The sequence below is a fragment of the Boleophthalmus pectinirostris genome, unplaced genomic scaffold, assembly GCF_026225935.1.
Source record: "Boleophthalmus pectinirostris isolate CB_2022bp ecotype Guang Dong unplaced genomic scaffold, ASM2622593v1 HiC_scaffold_20, whole genome shotgun sequence".
NCBI lineage: Eukaryota > Metazoa > Chordata > Actinopteri > Gobiiformes > Gobiidae > Boleophthalmus > Boleophthalmus pectinirostris.
Window position 1 is genome coordinate 16,535,068 of NW_026571153.1, and position 12,784 is coordinate 16,547,851.

At 36.0% G+C, this 12,784-nt stretch overlaps 1 protein-coding gene across 1 annotated transcript in view; it reads right to left on the reverse strand.

Annotated features, from left to right (window-relative positions):
• Positions 1-12,784, reverse strand: part of dennd4c (DENN/MADD domain containing 4C) — a 36,024-nt gene that overhangs the window by 2,604 nt on the left and 20,636 nt on the right. Inside the window, exons 4-12 of the mRNA XM_055156826.1 lie at positions 7,442-7,694; positions 7,290-7,359; positions 4,840-5,009; positions 3,635-3,876; positions 3,326-3,392; positions 3,169-3,227; positions 2,339-2,483; positions 595-770; positions 383-483 (exon numbers count right to left, since the gene is read on the reverse strand). Coding sequence (XP_055012801.1) covers positions 383-483; positions 595-770; positions 2,339-2,483; positions 3,169-3,227; positions 3,326-3,392; positions 3,635-3,876; positions 4,840-5,009; positions 7,290-7,359; positions 7,442-7,694 — 1,283 coding nt within the window. The remainder of the gene's footprint in view (positions 1-382; positions 484-594; positions 771-2,338; positions 2,484-3,168; positions 3,228-3,325; positions 3,393-3,634; positions 3,877-4,839; positions 5,010-7,289; positions 7,360-7,441; positions 7,695-12,784) is intronic.

A 12,784-nucleotide genomic window follows, 5' to 3' on the forward strand; every position in this document is an offset into this window, starting at 1 on the left:
TCCTACTACTGCTCCTACTACTGCTCCTACTACTGTTCCTACTACTGTTCCTACTACTGCTCCTACTACAACTACTACTACTAACTACTACTACTACTACTTTGTGAAGGGTGGATCTAAAACTTAATTCAGACCAATCTTATAATAAACCAAAATTCAGCATTAACTGTATTATGAATATGATCTAATGTATTTATGACCTATTATTTCAAGAAAAAAGGGTTTTGCTTTTGAGTTACCTTGCGATGACACAACATTCTTACTTTAGTTTGCAATATCTTAACATTCTTATTCCAAGCTATTAATATTTCCGTGTGATAAAATGATTATATAACATTATTCAGTTTTCCTTTTTTATTATGGCATTTGGTGTTGTTCCCACCTGTGGCCAGCTGGTGGTGCAAGTTGCTCAGAGAGTTCACCAGACTCTTGCTGGGCTTTTTAGGGAGATTTTTCCAGTTGCTGTGTCTCTTCTCATCAGATCTGCAGTGGAGTGAAACAGTAATTTACCAAGACGACCAAAATCCCTAGAATATCATGTTCTTTAACCTTTGTTTGATTTATGTGAAGTATAAACAATGATTTCAGTCTCACAGGTAAATGGTATTGGTGTCTAGGTCCACGCAGACGACATCAGGCGGGGGATCATAAAGGTCAAAATAGCGAGAATCCACACCCACGATAAAAGGTAATGGAGCATTGAGAACACCAGCAAGAGAGAGTGGACAAAGGGGGATGTAGGGACACTGCCACTGAAACGGAAATAGCATCTGCAAAAACATTTAAAAGAATCATATTAGAACAAAGGCAAAATTCCACTTCAAAATTATACAAAAATGCAAGATTGAATTAATTTAGCTTATTGTCTCTGTTAACTATGAGACTGTCCATGGCTTTTGGGGGAATTTTGAGGTATTGTGAAATGCTATGTCTTTCAGAGTACACAGTGTTTTGAATGGCACAACCAATAGCTACCGGTAAATCTCAACAAACTCGAAGTTGAAGTTTAGATAAGCCAAATAAACAACGCAAAGCAGCTCTTTTCAGTTTCACATTGATACCTGTAATTTTGATCTCACAGTTGTGTTTTGGAGACAGATATGTGATTAAATAAATTACAGCTTATGTCGCTTTTATGTTGTTGTTTTTAAGAGGTAGTATTACATAGGATTGAAAAGGTTAAATATTGTGGTCACATACAATAAGAGCAAACTCTCTACTAACTTATAAAACTTAAATAACAGTACACAAACAAACATTACATAGCAGTAGTGATTTAGTACTACCATCAATGTCACAAGGCCAATAAAAATGGTTGTAAAAAAAAAAAAAAAAAAAGCAAAGAAATTAAACCATTTTAGTAACCAATAGTAACCAACTATGAAGCATAAACCAAGGCACTGACACACTTGCAATGTTAAACTTGCAGAGCTCAAACATGGACTAAAACCATTAAAGGCCCCTAATGTCAATTCCCCTTAAAGGTGCACTGTGTAACTTTCTGGGAGGAGGGTCTGTCATCATGGAGCTGTTGGTTTACCTAGAACTTTTTTGCACAGTATCTCTCTCTATTTCAGGGGTGTCAAACTTAAATTCACAGAGGGCCGAAATTAAAAACTGGGACTAAGTCATGGGCCAGACTAAATATTTATTGAAAAATTTCAACAATATCTCCATGTTTTCTCTTCTTTCGAGATATGTAATATTAAACCCTTTCTTATTAAAATAAATGTTTAATAATATTTTTGCTCAAGCATTGAATCCAAAAGAAGCATAATAACAAATATAGCCTATCTGTATCTGGCACGTCAGCTCTAATACATGTTTGATATGATCTCGCGGCCCAAATATAATTATATCGCAGGCCAAATTTGGCCCCCAAGCCTGAGTTTGACATGTCTGCTCTATTTCCATGGATACAAGCACCTAGCCAATTTACAGGTCAGATTTGTGAAGAGATGGACCCCGTTTTTCAAGATATCATTGTATTGTAAGAAAATCAAAACATCTATAATTACACAATAAGCAAGTGTAATGCCGTACTGTGGTAAATACAAACATGTGCTAGACTTGTACCACAAAGTTACATAAAGCACCTTTAAACTCCATCTCACAATGGTACCTACTCCTTTATTCAAAATAGTTCTGGATGTACATTAAAATAGCCACAGAACAATCATTATACACTAACTATTACAATAATTGACCCCATTTCCACTGGCCAATCACAATGTCCTTATATTTATACAGTGTACCTGGAATGCCCCTATAGCCTCACTATTAATAGGATAAGCACGTCTAAATAGCCATGTAAATGTGTTGTGTGCAGACTACTTACAGCAACCACAGCCTCCGCGACGCCGGTGAGCACGTCCGGACGCAGAGAGTGCAGAAGGATCTTATTCTCCAGTAAAATAAAGTGCAACAGCGTGGCACAGTTTTCAGCCCCAAGATTAATCAGCAGAGTGCCATAGTCTGCTCCACTGGGAAAAAAACAAAACAAAATATAAGGGTGATGCTAACTGTAGGCTCTGCTCTGTCTGAGGCTTTATTAGACTTTAAACTGATTTATCTGGAACTACAACATGTGAGCTGATTTGTGCTATTAAATAAGTCTCTCTAACATAAAATTACAGTCACAAAATAGCTAGGATTAGCCAACAGTCACATTAATTACTATACTGACTACATATATACAACATAGTGAAAAAGATGAATATGTATTTTTGACTGAATGTTTATTTAGGCCATTGCATGGACCCTTTCCATTGTAAACTGATCTCTTATGAACAGTCAAATAATGAAAATATCTATAACTTATTGATAATAAAAAGCAATTTCTGTCCTATAATTTATTACCGGTAATAAAAAATATATATTCATTACAGCTACAATTACATTTGACCTTTTCATGTAATAGGTTAACAGTATCACTGCCATGAAGTGAAGCGGTCTACAATACTCTCAATATTGTTTATCACAGTATAAAATATTGCTGTGTTATTGTAATGGCCCCATGTCAGCACTAAAATCTAAAAAACATATAACATGTTTTAAAGCAGTTGTAACCCCAAACATTTTGGTCAACAGTATACTGGTATTCTTTCTGTGTTTTCTTGGTTATACATTAAAGTAATATAACTATTCATTACAATTCCAAAAAAATACCTCAGTGGTAAAGGAGTAGACACTGGCTGGGAAAGGATCAACGTGTCGTGTGCAGATAACTATAGACAATAAAAACACAGGGCAAAACAGGTTAGTTTTAAACAGATTACATTTTGATAGTCATTTGCAATTAGAAAAATATATATAAATAAATTACCTGAACCAAAATCCGTGGTCTCTGAGGTGAAGGGAAGGACACATTGTGCATGAAGTGAGAAATGTGCCTTTGGAAGAGAAAGAATAAATCATGTATTACAGGGTAGAGTTTTTCAGGGTTAGCTAGTGCCAATTTTTTTTTATTACAGCCTTTAATTTGATAATTGCAACGATTAAATGTTTAATCTTCAAAATAGTTCCTCTGGTGCAGTGCTGCTGGTTTATAACTGTCAGTATCTTTCCAATCAATGTGATCCAAAGAAGCAGATGGTCAAAATGTCAAGAACGTCTGAATCTAAAATCCACTCACTTTTCTATGGGCAGAGGGTGAGGGCCAGAGAAGGACAGCTTGTACAGGAACAAAAGGAACTTGCGAAAGGATTTGAAGAAGGGCCACCGGGAGAGAAGGCAGATGCACTTGTTGGTGTTGACCGCTCGGTTTGGGATCATCTTCTTCTCCACTGTGGTGAGGAGGCCCAGCTGGATCTTCTGCTTTTCACTCAACAAATCCACTGGGTATGGCTCATAGAACTGAATCGCAGCTCCATACACCTAAGAATGCAGCACGTCATCAATATTTATACATGAATGAAAACTTAAACAGACGGGAGCTACTGGGGCTAGTATGACCTTCTTAAAGAGGGAGTAAAATCGACTTTTTGGAGCTTTTTGCCACGTTACATTGGAGAGCAAAGGTGGACTCAGAGCCTCGAAAAGGAATGTGAAAAGTTAAAAAGCATGTTTTCTGTGAATTCTCAAAACAATAAAAGGCAATGTGATAAATATATTAAGTATTAGCAATTAATACCCTATAGAAGTAAAATCCCTCTGTAAATATTAAGGATTGTAAACATCAAGTACACTAATAATCCAAATCACAAAAGATATTATACATTTCAACGCCTAAACGTGACAACTAAAAATGTTATAGGTCTTTAATTTACATTTAACCTGAAGTACTTAAACCTATTTTACTGGCTTCAGCTTTGACATCCTTATATTTACCCCCATATAAGTATAAACGATGATTTAGGCCTCACAGGTAGATGGTATTGATATCTCTGTGAGAGCTGAAATATGATTTTATTCTGTGCACAGCTGTTGTAATGTCCAAATAGAGTAAATTAAAATGTCAGCTCCACAAAGAGCCTGGCCATTTGTCCATATTCAAGGGTTCAAAAACAGCTTCAGTTTTAATTAGGGTGTAATTTTAGTTACAGAAAATAATCAGCTGGAATAATAAGGGGATATATTTTCAAAAATAAAATTGGCATTGTGTTCTTTCATAAACTGCATTATAATTTTTTAACAGCATAAATTCTGTTGTGTCCTGCTATGATTAATTTGTAACAATTAAAAATGGATGGGACCTGATCTCGCACCACAAGATCTCGAGAAAAATGATCTTGTGAGATTTTTTCCTCACGTGTGTCATTTTGGGTTGGACTAAAAAGGGTTCATTGTTGGTGAGTTACATTTTAAAGTAAAAATTGTCACTTAAACGGGTAAACTCACCTTTTCACCGGAGGAATTGGTTAAAACAAAAGTAGAGAACACTGGGAGAGGGTCCCGAGTGTTTGGAGCCCAACACTCAATCTTGGCGCCCATCGGCAAACAAAAGAGAGGAACTGACTCTGACAAAGGGAACGATTCGTAGTCCTCTTCAGGGTATCGGAAGATCAGACCTTCAAACCAAAAGATAGACCGTTTTATGATTTGTAAGGGAGGCTATACATGCAACAATTAAAAACGAGAATAACAAAACCCCACAGATTTAGATTTGGTTCAGTGGTAAATGAAAAATGTAAAACTATGTAACCTTCTCAATGAAGGGTCCATCACCTGCTTGTCTTAATTAAGATGTTATTGCTTTGCCTGTATTGGAATGTTAAACACTGTGAGATTCAACTTTTCTATCTCCATGAAGGCAAATTGGCCAAGTTACAGCTCAGATCTGTGGATAGGCAACCCCAACAGTAATAGACATACTATAATATACTATAAATGTACAAATAAATATAAGATGGGTAAGATGAATTTCCATATTGTGGAACTTTCTTGGCAAAGTAATAATGGACATATGGCAGACCTTCTACCATAAAAGTTACATAGTCCACCTTTAAACTCATAAGTGAAATTATAAATGCACTATCAATACCTCAGCATGGAATAGAACCATTTCAAATATGCTTTGACCTTAACAATGTAATCAATAGCTATTACTACTATTAATAGTGTTGTTGTCCAAGCCTATTTAAACTTGATTTTGAAATGAAGGAAATCCAAGAAGATTAAAAATTTGTCCTGTTAATGTTTCTTTTATTTTCCAAGTATGTGCTAGATCAAATTATGTGTAGTTCAATACAAGTTGAAGTATTTATCAGTATGTGGGTTTCAAATTTGGACAACTCTGCGTAGTTACTAACGTTCATATTACCAACAAAAAATCATCAAATGTTATATCTAACCAAGCCTCTTTTCAGTGCAACACAATATCTTCTTTAATCCATGTACAATGTTTGATACCCATAAATTTTTGGAAAATAAAGCAACTTATTCATTCAATTCTGACTAACAAAGTTCCAGTAGTTACTAAACGTTCATATTACCAACTAAAAATCATCAAATATTATATGAAACTAAGCCCCTTTTCACTGTAACACAATATCTTCTTTGATCCAAGTACAATCTTTGATACCAATAACTTTTAGGAAAATAAAGCAACTTAGTCATTCAATTTTGGCTAACAAAGTCCTAAATTGTTTCCGTACGCACACAAGTCTGTACAAGCATGGATAAGAGGCGTGACAGGAAGGGCCCATAGCCTCACATGAATAAACGGTTGCTTTGCAGGAAAGAGCGCAGTGTTGAGATAAACCCGGGGAAAGGCTAGAGGTGGGAGTTTGTGTACATGTTTATATGAATCTGATGGAGAGCGTGTTACACAAGGACAGGTTTCAAAGGCCAAGCGACTGGGGAAATGCTCTGGCAGACCTCATAAATGTCAATTTTAATGAGAAACGACTATCTGTTGTACGATCATTGATAAAGATTTGAAATATTACAAACGGACTGTGCAAAAATAAATAAATATAGACAAAAAATTATGTGTCAGTTGATTTATTAATCTGCAATGAGATATCCATCTGACTTAATGGATGGTTTTGTTTTGACAAAGGTGCACCTTTGTTAAAACAAAGGCGCACCTTTTTAATGTGTATCTGTTATGGGTATAATACAGTGACTAGCGTGGTCATAATAACAATATTTAAGATTTGATTTCGATTACTATGCCACAATGAAGATTAAAAGAAATGCTACTTCTTTAGAACTAGAATGTAATTTTCAACATAAAGCTAGTAATAGTACAGTCTTTATGTAACCATGAGGCTTATAACCCCAAGATCTAGAACGAATCATTTTAAAAGGAGCTTCATTCCAGCCACTATCATACTTATGAATAAATTGTTATCTATTTATCTATCACTTTTAGTACATCTGTCTTGGAAAAATTGTGTGGTTTTTTATATACTTTATATTTATTTTGATTTTTGTCAAGCGTGATGAATGAATTTAACAAATTGTTGATGGAACAAACCATTCTGCACAGGAGCACTGTAACACTTTATTTTGTAATTAAGGTTTTATACGTTTTTATTGATGATGATGTGGATGAGTGAAATGTGAAATGTGGGAACTGCCTCTCAAATCTGCAAAACAAATTTACCTATGGGTACGAATAAAGCAACCTAACCTAACCTAACCATGAGGTCTTATAAGGTCTGATAAAGCTGAAATGCTTACTAAAACTGTTCAGGAAAGCTCAAATTCTATTTTGATGATGTGATTTTTTTTGGCAGTCTTTATACTTGCTCAGTATCTAGGTTTTGATATTAGTTGCAGTATTGATTTGTACCAGATTCTAATTATTTTTTTGACATTTTGAGAATTATTTTTGTACTTACCAGCTTTAAAACTGATTGAATTGGCCGAGGACACAGACTTCTTGTAACAAAGGAACACATTGGAGCCCCACTGGAAAACCACATTTTACATAAGACACCATGTTCTTTCTCTTTTGATTAAATATTGATGCAAATGAGTCTTAACCACTGACCATGCCACAGTTGAGGTTCTTGTCCACTTTGCAGAAGGTGTGGGGCGGAGTCTCCCCTTTGCTGGTGACGATGATGCAGATGTCAGTGACGGCGAGGGAGTTTTGGGGCTGGACAGGGGGAGCGCGGCGAAAGGTGATGAAGATCCGCTGTGACGTGGCCGAGCTGTTGTTGACGTTTGCGCAGCGTCCGTACGGTGTGGCCTGGATCACCTCACAGCCCTGGATCAGCCGCTCTTTGCCTTCGTAGAGGACACTAAGGAAGAGATAAGAACAGCATTTTATAGTTCACTTTAGACTCAGGATTACACCAACATGTTTACGCCAAAAAAGAATTTCAACATAACAGACTTGGACTAATTCATGAACTCTTTATATCTGTGAAGAGCATTTAAAGGGCCCATATTTTGCCATAATGTTGTTTCCTCGTCACAAACATACCTAGAGTTGTGTTTTGCTTCATTCACACACATTTAACACAGAAACCCTGCATATTTACCCTGAGTTCTTCTTTCAACACTCCACTCCATGTTTTTAAAAACACCATACACCTTCACTAGACTCATTTGCACGATTTCAGCCCTGGAATCTCTACTGAACTAAAGGTAAAAATGTAGCTGCTTCTTGAAAACTACCACTACATGACATCACAAAGTGGAGAAGAGCACGTTAAGCTTTGGAGATGTAGGCAGACTAATAATAAAGGGTTAATCAAACAAGTGCAAACAAAACAAACCACAACTCCAGGTATGTTTTTGATGAGGTAACAACATTCTGACATAGCTTAATATTAATTTTACATAATACAAAACCTTTAATAAGAGAAGCCCTTTTTCCTATGGTTTCTTATTTCTAATTTAACCAGGAGTGCACAGACTTCTGTATTGATTTGGGTTTTGCTTCAGATGTAGTTACTGATGCAATTTCTTCAGATTTGGGAACGACTTGCCTTGAGTGTCATCTGGATTTATGAACCATTGCTCACACTATTGTAATGACACTCAGATGGGAGAATAAACAATAAACATCGACAGGGGTACAAAGATTTATAGCAGCGCAGTGGAAAAACTCCATCAGACCATAAAAAATGAGTTCATTTGGCTGTCACTCATAACTTTCATTTCTGTAGCTGCCAAATGACTCTGTGATGACGCAACACAACGAGCTCCAGCACAGGAGTCGTAAAGATTATAGTTCACTACGGTACAGTAATTAAATAGTGCTGTGGATGAAGTACTTTGACTAAGTAATAGCACCACTAACCTATTATTATTATTACAACTTACTTACATAATTCTATTGATGGAATACACTATCTGCCTACTTCCTTAGCAATACTAAGGAATAAACTCGATATTGATTCTGATACAACAATAACATAAAAAAAAAAACTCTTTCTTTAGACAACAGAAGTTTTCTACTTTTGGTAATAGTTTTATTATTGATTATCATCTGATTCCCTACTGCCTACTAATAAAAGCATTTCATTACTTTACACCTACTGAAAAAAATGTGTATAATCCCCAACGAATCCGTGTAGAAAGGATAGCATTCCTGTGACATGACATAACAGTGCACTTTTGGATTAGGAAAAAAATGCAAGAAGCAGATAACTTAAATTACATCTTAACTTAGAACTGTGAGGAACTCAGAATACTGTAACATTTTATTTTAGGGTACATTTATTAACATCTAACTAGCTGCAAATTTGCATGTTTGTAAGCAGGTTAATTTGATGTTAATTTGTTGTTTATTCTACTCTGTTCTAGTCTTGTTCTGCATAATTTTATTCTGCCGCTAATTAGACATCGCGCCCTTGCTACCAAAAAAAAAAGACAACTATTAAAGGGACAGTTCGGAATTGTGTACATAGGACCTCATTTCCTAGGGAGCCAGAGTGTTGGAGATGTGTGGAGGCACTTTTTTAAAATATTCCATCCAGTCCTTGTATTTGCAGAGGTCGCTGGTGCTAGGCTAGTGCATGCCAATGGCCATAGTTATCCTGCCACTAAAAACGGCCTTACCCACTCCACAAAGCACCTGAAGCACATCTATTATTGCACCAGACTGTTGATGTGAATGTCTGTGTCGATAGAATAATTTTAGAAGTAAAACCAGTCTTGCTTCAGGTGTTTTGTGGAGTGGGAAAGACTCTTTTTAGTGACAGGCTAACTAAGGCCATTGACATGCACTAGCCTAGCACCAGCGACCTCTGCAAATACAAGGACTGGATGGAATATTTAAAAAAGGGTCTCCACACGTCTCCAACACTCTGGCTCACTAGGAAATGAGGTCCTATGTCCAAAATTCCGAACTGTCCCTTTAAGATCATAATTAATGTACAAAAGTGTCTTGAAGGTACACTATCTAACTTTGGTTGGAGGTCCATTACCTGCTTATTTCTATGGATATGCCATTGCTTCCACTGGAATGTCCCACAATATGACATTAAAACAACTCTACCTTACATTTTTTCAATATAGGTGATTTTATTGCTCAAAAATAACTAGAAAAACATTATGACCTATTGCCTCTCCACAGATCTGATCTGTAACTTGGCCTGGTTTGGTCTGCATGAAGATAGAACGGTTTAATACCATACTGTGAAACATTCCAGACAAAGCAATAACATGTCCATGAAGAGAAGATCCACCAGAGAAGTTACACAACCTTTAACATCATAATATTAAGCAGTAAGTAATATGGAATTTGTTGATATTGTACAATTTAACCTTTACCAAAACATTACTCTTACTAACCTAATTACCACTTACAACTATATAAATAAGCAGCTACTTAGATGCTAAGCTAAAATAAATAGTTACCCAAGATTCTGACCCAGAAATAGTGTGTTTTATTGTCCATTCCAATGAGAGGAGTGAAAAGTAGTGTGTGGCCACTTTGTGTATTCAGCTACGGCCTCTACACAAGGTCATTTTTAACTTCTTATATAAACTCGTCTTAATGTGACACAGACTTAGCTGAGTCATTCACCGCCCAGACAGTCCATGGAAAAATCAGAAATATGTTACATGTGTTAGGACTTGAATAGACTTTCAAATGAGGGCTGTTGTTTTCATCTCAGCGTGAAATATGGCACTGTTTAAATCAGGTGAGCAATCAGAGAAGCCACTCAGCAAGCTCCATCACAGAAACACGCACGGGGGGCAGGAACTTTGATTAACCTACTTTAAGATCCTTCAAAAGCATGGAATAAAAGATAGGTTAAAGGTGCACTATGTAACTTTTTGGTGGAGGGTCTGCCACTTTCTTTTTGCCAAGTTTTGGTAGTTTTGGTTGGTTTTCTAGGTATTTTTGAGCAATAAAACCACCTGTAATTGAATAAATGCAATTTAGATCTGTTTAATGTCATATTGTGGAACATCTGAAGCAGAGCAATGACATATCCATAGAAATAAGACAGTGATGGTCCCCCAACAGAAACGTTAAACAGTGTACCTTTAATCTAAAACCTTCATTGCATTTTTCAATCTTCTCAAATGTTACTATACACACCAAACCTCTACAACTACTTCTAATCTGTAACAAAATAAACAAGCAATAAATTATGATGAACCGATTCTTCATCTGGAAATGGATAAATGTCTAAACTAAAAATATGTCTTACAGTATTCCAATAAAGGTAAGGAACATTGTGCTTAAAATTCTGAAGGTTAAAGCGGTTTGGCTGAATGTTAGTCACCAAATTGAAAATCGACATGCATTTGCCCAGTTAGATAAAACCTGGCAAGGGATTTTTATTAACACTGTCTTAGCAATTACCGTTCTATGGCTTTTTGCCTCTGCAGCAGCAACAGAATAATAATAGCTTACAGGCTCCAAGTTTTAAATTAATTGATTTGGGAACAGGAAGGAGCAGGTGGAAGAGAGATCAGGTAATGGAGAGGAAGCTGTTAAAATCACAGGAGCAACATGCCCTCAGTAATCAAGGCTCTAGAAAATGCTCCATATACTCTGAAATAATACTAGCCACTGTAATTTCCTGTGCCAGTCCCAAGCCTGGATAATTGGAGAAAGGAGTAGGCCTGTGACGATAATGACTACATCAACTTATCGTTCAGTACAGATGGAACAGATGATTGAATGGAATAATCATTTTAGGGGGACAATATTTATCCTGTGGGCTTTTTCCTTGTACTAGTGGGGATGTTTTTGTTATTTTTATGTATTACAGTAAGAGTTGAGCAGTAGAGGGTTGAAAAAATAACGTTTATGAATTATTACAGATACAAACTAATCTACTACTAAAGGTAATCCTGGATTTTTTTTTATATTATTTTTTTTGGAGTTATTGTGTCAGTGGCATCAATTAGTTTAAATCTCATTGTGTATCATCTATATTTTCTTCTGCAATATATAACATACTTCAAAATGTGTTATTGTGAATTCTAAGGCAATTAAAATAATAATAATATACCTGAAATAACTGCCACTTTTTTTGCAAAAGTGAATTCATATACAACTCAATACTTAAAGCTTGCTTGAAATGAATAATGTGATATAATATTATTAATACAAACCATTTAAAGGTGGGCTTTTTACTACTTTGCATGTGCATAGCTGTTGTGATATTATTGGGTGACATTTTATTATCAGTGAGTTAAACGAAAACAACTGGACATACTTAACATTTTGGAACCAATGTTTCACTACCAACCAGGGCCCTGATGAAACTATCTGCCAAGTTAAGAATCAAAATGCTAATTACTAAGTCCAGTTGTTTTCATTTAACTCTCTGATGATATCTTGTACCTCGAGGTCTCAAATTTTGCCTCAATCGATTGGGCAATATTGTTTCATTGCTTTGTGTATTAATAATTATTATTTATAGTTCTAACTAAACAGTTCCCAGCATGCCCCTCTTTTCCCCACAACACATCAGTTAGTGTGATCGTCTGCATGATTGCATAACCCCTCGAGGAAACAGGACTAGACATTTGATCTTATGTTTATGGCCAGAAGAGCTGCGCAGCAAAGTCTATTCCATTTCATTTGGTTTTCTTCATCTCAACAAATATCACACAGGAATGACACTGATGTCAGCCGTGAGCAGGTGGAAAGTGGTGAGATGTGTTGCAATTGTCAACATCAAACTAGGGAGCAGGATTGGAGCCAAAAAGAGGAGAGAGTTGCAACTGGAAAGTCAGGTTCACACAAACAGCTTACACGGACATGAACTGAGCACAGTGTTCTTAAATCAAAGGCAAAACATCTACTATCATCTACTAGGGTTATTAAAAGTATCAAAAAACAGACAATAATGAAAACTGAAAACAGTATTAAAACTAGATTCTCATTTGAGCAGCTATCGATACTAAAAAAGTC